The 10,983-nt window shown below is 38.9% G+C and overlaps 1 protein-coding gene across 3 annotated transcripts in view; it reads right to left on the bottom strand.

Moving 5' to 3' along the window:
• Positions 1–2,006: 2,006 nt before the first annotated feature.
• The window catches only part of MRPL22 (mitochondrial ribosomal protein L22), a 24,639-nt gene continuing 15,662 nt past the window's right edge, over positions 2,007–10,983 (bottom strand). For all 3 annotated transcript variants that reach the window (XM_015565639.1, XM_006766291.2, XM_015565640.1), the window contains 3 exons: positions 8,918–8,995; positions 7,529–7,598; positions 2,007–2,304 (listed from right to left, as the gene is read on the bottom strand). In XM_015565639.1, the coding sequence (XP_015421125.1) occupies positions 2,093–2,304; positions 7,529–7,598; positions 8,918–8,995 (360 nt within the window). In that variant the 3' untranslated portion in view covers positions 2,007–2,092. The remainder of the gene's footprint in view (positions 2,305–7,528; positions 7,599–8,917; positions 8,996–10,983) is intronic.

The raw sequence follows: 10,983 nt of genomic DNA, 5'->3' as shown, positions 1-10,983 counted from the left end.
AATTTTATTTGCTGATATTTTTGTCTTAAGGATAAGCACTGATTTTTATATAGTGATTTTGTACCCAACTGCTTTATTGAACTCTCCTTATTTCTAATAATTTTTCAGTTTATTTTCTTGAGTTCCTTGGTAGACAAGTATATACAAGTAATACTTTGTCTCCTCCTTGCCAAAGATTTTTCTCTTATTTCATTTTGACTTGCTGTGTTGACTAAACTTTCAGGAAATATTAAATGGCCATGGATAGTGGGCACACCTGACCTTACCTGACTTTGGTAGAAAACGCCAGCGCTTTACCGTTAAGTATGATGATACCTGAGGCAGGTACAATAAATTCTCTTACTCAACAGATACTCCAACCCCCTTTTAGTGTGAGAACGAAAAAAAGCACTCGCAACTAGGCCACGCAGTCCTCCGTGCTGGACATACACGTCTCACAGAACGCCAGCTCGGACAAGGCCACTCTGAGGCCGTGAGTAAATGAGGTAAAGCGAGTCCATACCGTCCATAACTCTGTCTAAGCACAGACAAAAATAGGGTCGCTGTGCCACCCACAAACACCAAACATTCCCCTCTTGGTTAAAACGAGTGACTAGTAATTCTTTCCCAATTATGCCTTTTTTCTCACCCTAGCTTGCCCTCCCAATATATAAAATGTATTGAGATCACCACAGAATTCTCAGCACCACACACTTTCCAGCAGCGCCCAGCCTAGAGCAGCCCCTTGTTTCGCTGGACTGTCCACAAATCATCCAACCCAGCAATTCTAACACCTTCTTGTTGAGGCAACATGGCTCCCCACAGTGTGTGTTCTCCACTCGACACAACAACCGGAACCTGTTCAGCTGCAGCTGTGTGCATGGTGGTCTCCGGCTGGAGGACACTGACAATAAAAAAATTGTTTTTAATTTTAAAAAGTTAACAAGATCAAGTGAATCAGAATCACTGGAACAAAACTGAGACTCTACGTTAACGAGCAAGCACCCAGACTTCCTCTGCATACGAAAGTCTGAGAAACACTGAACTAGGGCTGTGGACAGAGCAGCTTCCTGTCAATGAAACAGGTATATCACTGACAGCCAGGAAGTACTGAGCACTAATTTAATACTAACAATGTTCTGCTAACAAAAGGTAAGTGAGCACCACCTACTGCCCCGCTTAGAATGCAATGCTGAGACTGCTTCAATTCCTCTCAGTAATTGAATTTGCTCTGAAAAAAATGAATCAATCCTAAATAAGATATCCAACCTCTAGAAAGCATTGTTAGAATGGAACATGAAAACAGTATTAATACCTAGGGGAAAACTTTCTGAGTTAAGGGTTTTTGAAGTTTTATGTTAAATATATGTAATAAACTCCTGTGATTTCAAGTTACTACTAAAACAGTAAAGGAAAATATAATCCCTCATCCATTGGCCTATTCCCGTGGTCGGCAAACTGCGGCTCTTGAGCCACATGCGGCTCTTTGGCCCCTTGAGGGTGGCTCTTCCTAAGCCTTAGGAGTACCCTAATTAAGTTAATAACAATGTACCTACCTATATAGTTTAAGTTTAAAAAATTTGGCTCTCAAAAGAAATTTCAATAGTTGTACTGTTGAGATTTGGCTCTGTTGACTAATGAGTTTGCCGACCACTGGCCCATACCAACAGTGAAAGGAAAAACAGAACCAGAGGATGCCCTAAAATACTGCAATAAAACAACTTGCAGGTATGCTCAGCTCCACATTCCCTCCATTCTCAAGGGAAAGTGAGAGAAATAAGGATAAGCTTTCTTATCCTGTAATCTACTCATGTTCAGTATCAAACTTCCACCTGTAGGACACTAGTTGGAAAGTTAATATTCCCTTCCAAAAGCCTAGTGAATTCCAGTCTGTTACTATGTCTAAGGCAGATTTCCCCTTCCAAGTTGCAAATGCATAAAATATATCCAGAGGCTCAGAGAGACAGGCAATCTCATACACAGACAAAAAGCAGTTGTACTTCATATTTCAATAACTCAATGACAAGTCATAAAAAGCATCTGTCTTTAATCACTGTTTGTTTTTAGGAAATAAATGGCAAACTATATACACTGTGGAGTCTGAATGCCGCCATCATAGAGTGTGAATGATGGTCCGGTTCCGAAGCTGCTGAATATATTCTTTGGCGTGGGTGACTGCTGTCTTCGGTGGTTCAGGTAAAGGTGGAGGGCCTTCTACCAGCTTCACAAAATAATGGCAATAGACCTTCTCCATGATCCCAAAGCGACCTCTGCCATGGTATCGAATGCGTTTCAGGTACTGGCCTCGGCCTGAGGTGGACTCAGCTAGACAGGGAAGAAAAAAGAGAATTACAGGAAATGACTGTGCTCACGAGACTCGAGCTTGATCAGTTGAGCAATTTCTGTCCTTTCCTTGACTGGATTCTAAGACTACATGAGCTTGCTGGCTGGCTAGAGCAGGCTTGTCTCAAAGCAGTATCTCCTGAGCACTCACTAAGGACCAGGCTCTCTTCTAGGTGTTGGAGAAACAGAGTGGATGAGACTAGCAAGGACCCTGCCTCCAAGCAGTGTGCACTACAGAGGAGACACGAAGTAAACATGCTCACTTCCGTTAGTGACAGGTGCTATGAGCAAAATAAAACTTTAGATAAGGGGTGTTAAGGGGCACCCTTGAGGAAGAGACATTTGATCTAAGATCAGAATGAATCATCCACGCAAATGTCTATGGGTGAAGTGTTCCAGACAGAGGGAACAGCAAGTACAAAGGTCCAATCGTGGCACTGCGTTTGGGCTGTTTTAGGAACAGAGAGACCAGCCTGTTGAAGCACAGTAAGTAAGGTGACAAGTGGTACAAACAAAGGAAAGAGATCAGAGATGAAGGCAACATTACATACAGCCCTGTAGATTGAGGTAAGGAGTTTTTTATTTTATTCTAATTGTGATGAAAGCCCCTGGAACCAACAGTTCCCAAATGCTGGTTCTTGGGCTAGCTAGATCAAACTAACCTACGGACTATATTTTAAATGCTAATGCTAAGACCCCACACCTGGAGATTCTAATTTAGTACATTAGAGGTGGGCTTGGAAATCACATCCTGAGCAAACACCACCACTCCCACAGGCCCCATTCTGATTTCCAGCCAGTCTTAAGAACTCCTGCATTGCAGCTGCCCCTCAACTCCCATTCCCCACTCTGCATGGCAAAGTTTGACCTTGTAAAATTTGAAGAAATCTTTTAAATAGTCCATAAAAGGAAATCTGTTCACCCATAGTAAATCAGAGTAGTAACCACCTCCTACTATTTTCTGAATTTATTTAATTACTTTTTTTAGTTAATTTAATAAGCCTTTTAAGAAGGCAAAACCTATAGACTACATATAAAATTCACCCACTTCAGTACTTTCCATTTGCATATTCTTACTGTGACATAACTTTTTCGATACAGGGACTATATCAAAGTATGCACTTGACAACCTAGGTGCCTTTGCTTATGCAATTACCTCAGCTTGACAATCTTTTCTCATGAACATTCTTTCAAAAGCCTATCTTCAAAATCTAATTTTTCTAGAAAATCTCCATGACTATTCTAACCCATACTGACCTCCTCTTCTCTACCGCAATACATTTATCTGTATTACTCCTTTTGGTCCCAACCATATGCTATCTTGTGTAAGTGTTCACGTTTCCCCTGTAAAAATCACTTCTTCAACCAAACTTCTACTCCTTTTGTAATGCCCCAGAAATTCATGCTGCACAAGAAACAGAAATGATTTTATATTACATCCTCTGCTAACTAATATAACATTTCCAATACAGACATCTCTGATAAGTTTGCTCAAATGATAAAATAAGATTCAGTTTTCCAAGAACATATAATACTAACAGTGTACACAGTTTTGTTCCAGTTCAGAACAATCCATGTATCCTTCCAAAGTGCTACTACTGCATAAGAACAAAAGGACAGGCGCTAAAGGTTTGAAACTGCTACATCCCATCACCGGTGTGTGTAGAGTGAACAAGGAAGGTACTCGAATAATTTTTGAATGAAAGAGAAAACATTAAGACATCTCAAAAATAGGGACAACCTTCTAAAGGTAATGTCCAATAGGTACCATGTACTTAAAATAATGTCAATATTTCCAATCACTAGCATTTAGGTAATTGAGAACCTTGACATTTTAACATTAGAAACTCTCCCTTCCCCACTTCATCACTCTCAGCCCAGAAGACTGATTTACAAAGTCAGTCGATCACTTTCTCTAGTGAATCACTTTAGATGCCATGAATCGTTAAGCAGGGACATTTCATTAGTCCATGTCCACTTGTTAAGGCTATTCACAGTGTCATTAGTCATCATTATAAGTTTGAAGGGGAAATGAACTTTCAAAGTCTGTGGTCATGCAACACCGGGTATTAGCTTTAGACGGATGTCAGGCATCTGAAGGAATTACTGTATAATGAGAACATATGCTACCCAAAAGCACTTCCTTTAAATATCTATCCTTGCCGAAACCGGTTTGGCTCAGTGGACAGAGCGTCAGCCTGCGGACTGAAAGGTCCCAGGTTCGATTCCGGTCAGGATGTACCTGGGTTGCGGGCACATCCCCTGTAGGAGATGTGCAGGAGGCGGCTGATCGATGTTTCTAACTATCTCTCTCCCTTCCTCTCTGTAAAAAAATCAATAAAATATATTAAAATAAATAAATAAATAAATAATTACCTATCCTTACCTATTCTAGGTGACTGCTGACATGAAATGGTAGCTAACAAGTAGTTAGTCTTTCAAATCTTAAAAGAAGTCTAGGGAATAAAATGTCTAAGCCTTTTCAAAAAATACAATAAAATAAATCAGTTTCCCACATTTTATCAGTAAGAATCACTAGGGTACTTACCCAGGCCTCTCCCCTACGGTTTAGATCCAGTGAGTCTGTGATGAGGCCTACAAATCTGTACTTCTACTAAGAACCTCGGGTGATTCTTACCAGGGAAATTTGGCAAATACAAGGATACAGTGCCTGATATGTCATGGTAAGATCGTTCATTTTCCACTCACCTCTTTTTCATTCCTACTGGGATTAGGCAATAAAATACTTAACAAATGAGTTTTTAAAATCATAAGACAAATCCTGCCCTAGCTAATGTTCCTGAATGGTTAGAGCACTGGCCTGTGCACTGAAGAGTCTTGAGTTCGATTCCCAATCAAGGGCACATACCTGGGTTGCAGGTTCAATCCCTGGCCCTGGTCACACACACGTGCAGGAGCCAACCAATCAATGTGTCTCTCTCATATCGATGTATGTTTCTCTCTCTCTCTCTCTTTCTCTCTCTCCTTCCCTTCTTCCCTTCCACTCTCTCTAAAAATCAATGGGAAAAATATCCTCGGGTAAAGATTAACAAAAAAATAAGAAAAGAAAATTATAAAACAAATCCAAACTACCAGCCCTAATTAAAAGTTTTTTACACAGGATTAGATGAAAAGAGGGTGCAGGTACGGGAGAGGTTTTTCAACAGAAATGTGCATAATGAGACCAATGAATTAAAGGCCCATTCACGTAAGACGGATTATGTTTATTTTTGCTCAATGGCAACAATGGACTTTGCTCATTCATTTGGGGGGACAGGATTAAGCTCCTCACCCTATCTCTACTGCAATTATTAAAATGGATTTAAAGACAAATTCTATCTCATTTGTATCTGAATTCCATTACAAAGTGTTGTCTATCAGCTAAGAAGCCCACACATTCCTATGAAATTGAATAACATTAATTAAATCTGATTTTATATTCAGCATAGCACAGGAAAGGTCACCAAGAGGTTTTAAGCAAATGGTCTTACTCTTCATCCATTTCACCTCTTCCAATAATTCTGGGCCCTCCCAGTATTATTTATTCATGCTGCTCCCAGAAGAAAATGCTTATGATTAACTACTGCAGCCCTGTATCTTCTGAGTTACCAGATTGATTTCCTTCTGCATCCATGCATGTTATCAGAATATATTTTAAAATTTCAGCTTTAAAATATTTCCATTGAGAATCTTAACTCATTTGAATTTTAGAAGTAGGTGTGGTTGCAGCATCAATTCCAGATGAGCTGACGTGAGATTTCAACTGAACCAGAATAAGTATCTCCACTAGGACAAAGGTTATGTGACAAAGAGGAATTCAGATGATTTTTTTTCTACTCTAATTGTTGAAAAATTCTAAGCTACAACAAATTTCCCCCATAATAATCCAGCCCTTTTCCCTCTATTTGAAGAGTAGCAGTTAGTCCAGGGGTGGGCAAACTTTTTGACTCGAGGGCCACAATGGGTTCTTAAACTGGACCGGAGGGCCGGAACAAAAGCATGGATGGAGTGTTTGTGTGAACTAATATAAATTCAAAGTAAACATCATTGCATAAAAGGGTACGGGCTTTTTTTTTTTTTTTTTTTAGTTTTATTCATTTCAAACGGGCCGGGTCCGGCCTGCGGGCCGTCGTTTGCCCACAGCTGAGTTAGCCCATATCGTGAAATTAAAATATCTACAATAATAAAAGTGTAATATGCTAATTAGAATGGACGTCCTTCTGGACAACCTTCCGGAAGAAGCCAGGGCTGCGAGAGAAGCTCGGGTCCAGGCAGCCGGGGGAAGGAAGGCCTACTGTTGCACGAATTTCGTGCATCGGGCTTCTAGTCTTTAGATAAAAGAATCCTTCCTATGTGTAAGTTTAGCAGATGGAGAAAATTTTGCTTAGACATCAGCATCTTTGATTACAAAACTGCTGAAGTTAGGAGTAACTGCTGCTGAAGTGAGAGAAAAACATTAACTCCAGCTACTGCTCCACTTTACTGTGGTGTTGGGAGGAGGCAAGAGAACTTTGTAATAATCACTGATCTCTTTCTGGAAAAGGGGCTGTGTGAAGGTACACTACAAAAAAATCCCTCACACTTTGTAAAATGCTTCCCAAAGCATTTAACTTACATGAGTTTAATTTGATGTGGAAAAAGTATGCAAAACCAAAGATAATGCTTCAGGATGTAATGCCAAAGGGAAACTAACACTCCTGGGTCATCCGAGTCTTCCAAGGCCCTTGGCTTCTACAGTTCAACAGACCTTCCACTCTGGTCACTGGAAGGCTAATCTACAGGACACCTTTATGGGTTAGGCACCTGGCTTGGCACATTATGAATAAAGACCTTTTTTTAAGTCCACCTATGATCCTTTGGGTTGACAAATGATTCATTTGAAACAAAATCAGTTATGTTCTTCCTTAGTTTTATTATGATTAAAGAACCACTCTATGTACTACCTTGATATCCATGACTCAATAATTATTGGCAATAGGTTTCATAATCTCAGTCTCATTACAGAACAGGTAACAATAGAGCAGTAAGGTTATTACCATTTACAACAGGTTAACATAAGCACACTGAAGACTGAAGAGCTATTACCAGCAATTTTCACTGGCAAACCCAGCCCTAAGTAATTAGATATCAAAGACTATTGTTAGATAAAGAACCTGACATCACTATCAGAAGAGATTTCCAACACTAAAAATGTTAAAGATCTTACCTATGTATAAATTGGATCTGAACTCCACATTGTGGTCTCGCACTGCCATTTCTTGTGCTTCTAAAAGAATCTTAAACAAGGAAAAGAAAGGCAGTCATATGACTGACACTGAACTAAAATGAAATTAAATTTGTCATTTCTTGTTGTTCTATGACTGCTAGTCACATACCTCCAGTTTACAGTCAATTTTAAAAAGAGAATATCAACTGATAACAGTGCCAAGGAAAAGGGGTACAGTGAGTGAGCTTTCCTTTCTCAGGCAAGAATTGCAAATGCAAGGAATACAGTCCATCAGGCCAGGTTTTAACTGGAATGTGTGAGCTGTGAAGGAGCAGATAGCCGCCCTTGCAGCAGTACCCTTCGTAATGAATAGCATGTCTTTGAGTCTGAGACTTGCCAAAAAGTTCAAGCAACTCAAGAACTAAATCTTATTGAAAATACTTAAACTTCATATCTACAGTAACCGTTAACAATATCAGACAAGTAGAAAAAACATACTTGAAATTTTCCTTTAAGAATTACTACATTTAAACTCCATACATATTTTGAATTAACTTCCTCCAGACCACATTTTTAGAAACAGGAAAATTGTCAGAAATAACAGAAATCAGATCTTTTACGCCTTTAGATAAAAAATATAGTACAAAGCTGGTACACAACAGACATTCAGTAATTGCATTCTGAATTGGATTAAATATAGGCATTGGATTATATGGAACCTCTGAGAAGTCTGAGTCCATCAATCGTTAACTATTCACCTACTAAACTGAAAAGATAAGATCTGACTTTAGGTGAGAGATTTAACTGAAGTGTAGAAAATAATGCTGATATCCCTGGATATCCTCAAACCGGCTTTTTGAAACACGAGTCGGTGAATTTACCATCATCAGTCCATTTATACATAGTGAATCAGCTACACTTAGAGCCGGGTCTGTAAAGGTCATCTAATCCAATCCCACCTATTTTAGAAACAAGAAAAATGGGACCAGACCGATTATCACAATATAAATATGAGAAAAAGGACTAGACTCCAAGTCTCCGGAATCCCAGTCCAATGCTCTTTCCACTCAACTAGTTAGAAAATCATAAACTCTCAGTTGTGGAACTGTCCAAAAAAATATTCTAAAAAATATATCAAGCCCCAAATCATTAAATATAACATCTATCACTTTCACTTCAAATATAAATGTCTGGTGCAAATAAAAGCATCACAAGAAAAAATGCTTAAAGCACATGACATTCCGAAGGTATAAGGGCATTAATGAAACTGAGCATCCTAAATCTGTATTATATACACTAGGCATTAACACCAGGGAATTCAGAATTTAGGCTGAGCTTACTAACACTTGCAAGAAAGCTATGCACCCCTCACCTCAAATCTTAGTTTACCTCTTTAATTATTTGGGCTCCTTTTTTGTCACTGAATTCCAATTGAGCCAAAGCCTGGTCAATGGACATTCCTCGAATCTAGAATTAAGGAGTGAGAGACAAGAGAAAATTAACTTACAAAACCAATGTTCTCGTTTCAACGAAAAGCAAAAGTCTCTTTTTTTTTAAATTCTTTATTGTTGAAAGTATTACATATGTCTCCCTTTTCCCCCATTGACCTCTCCCCACCCGCTCCCACTCCCCAGCACAAGTCCTCATCCTCCTACTGTCTGTGTCCATTGGTTATGCTTATATGCATGCATACAAGTCCTTCAAGTCTTACATAATCTGAATAACTTATAAAAATAGTTAAGTAGTTATACGCTGATTATATCTCAATAAAACTGGGGGGAAAATTTTAAATAAAACTAGTGGCCCAGTGCATGGATTTGTGCACATTGAAAGGAAATTAGAAGAAATATTTTAATATCGCTATTTGCCCTTTCTCTATAATAGAAGTGTCAGAGATGAAAGAAAATTAGTAAAATGTATATGAAACATATTGATTAATAAACAATAACATGATATGACAAACACATGATATAAAAACAACACGATATAAAAACAACAAACATGCCAAAACCGGTTTGGCTCAGTGGATAGAGCGTCGGCCTGCAGACTGAAGGATCCCAGGTTCGATTCCGGTCAAGGGCATGTACCTGGGTTGCGGGCACATCCCCAGTAGGAGATGTGCAGGAGGCGGCTGATTGATGTTTCTCTCTCATCGATGTTTGAAAATAAATAAATAAAATAAAATAAATAAAAACAAACATGACATAAAAACATGACATAAAAACATCGATAACAACAATGACTGATAAATTGATTAAACTTATTCTAATATCTCCCTGTACACCACATTAAGAGTAAAAACACTTTCAGAGTGCTTGTCTAATTTCCCTTGCGATGAAGTATTTACAACTTTAATGTCACAAGCTCTTGGAATGAAAAGAAAGCAACATATAAACCATGTCCGAAAACGGATTCAGATAGGAATATTCCCACTCTGTCTAGAATCTGTCCTTGTGATTTATTAATAGTCATTGCAAATGCTGGCATCACAGGAAACTGTCTTTAAGTTAATTTAAGTGGGAGGCCAGTGTCAGACGAGACAAATACAGTGCATGCTGGAGTCAACGTTTATTTTTAAATTGCCAATGCGTGTCATATGTACCAACTGGCCGGTCGGTTGGTTGGTCGGTCAGACGCCGGCCAGTCAGTCACTTAGCCTTGTATATATATAGATATGTATAGATAGCCAACTAAATGCAGGCAAAAGAAAAGTTTGAGAAGGAATGCCACTGTCAAAATCAAGCTTAAACATGTTAACCATAAAACCTAGGTTGTTAATAGTTTCAATAATATTAAAAGATGCCAAAACCGGTTTGGCTCGGTGGATAGAGCGTCGGCCTGCGGACTAAAGGGTCCCGGGTTCGATTCCGGTCGAGGGCATGTACCTGGGTTGCGGGCACATCCCCAGTGGGAGATGTGCAGGAGGCAGCTGATCGATGTTTCTCTCTCATCGATGTTTCTGACTCTCTCTCTCTCTTCCTCTCTGTAAAAAATCAATAAAATATATATTTTAAAAAAGAGAGAGAGAGCACACATGACAGAGAGATCACCGTGGGCTAGGACCACACTAGGCAATAAAGGCCTCTCTTTCTCCTACAGGACAAATGCATTACATGTATATTTGCTGCTTTTGTCGCCTCTCATACCTACATTTCATTTTCCAGAGAAAAACCATAGAAAGCAACAGTTTTGAAACAGGTTGAATTCACTCTTACAGGTGAATAAACTTGCTTTCTGGATTCTCTGGTTATAGCCAGGTTCCTGATGCCTTTTTCTAAATATCTTTGTATCCAATGTGACACGGTTTCTCAGAAGAAAGGTAAAAATTAAGCAAAATCACTCATCTCTGAGCAATCATTTTTTTTTTTTGTTTTATTTTTATTTTTATTTTATTATATTTCAAACTTTTTAGAGGAAAATTTTTTATTTGTTTCTATTTTTTCCCGCAAGAATTC

The sequence above is a fragment of the Myotis davidii genome, unplaced genomic scaffold, assembly GCF_000327345.1.
Source record: "Myotis davidii unplaced genomic scaffold, ASM32734v1 scaffold18, whole genome shotgun sequence".
In the NCBI taxonomy this organism is placed as follows: Eukaryota; Metazoa; Chordata; class Mammalia; order Chiroptera; family Vespertilionidae; genus Myotis; species Myotis davidii.
Note: the sequence above shows the minus strand (reverse complement) of the source record. Positions and strands in the feature narration are given on the sequence as shown.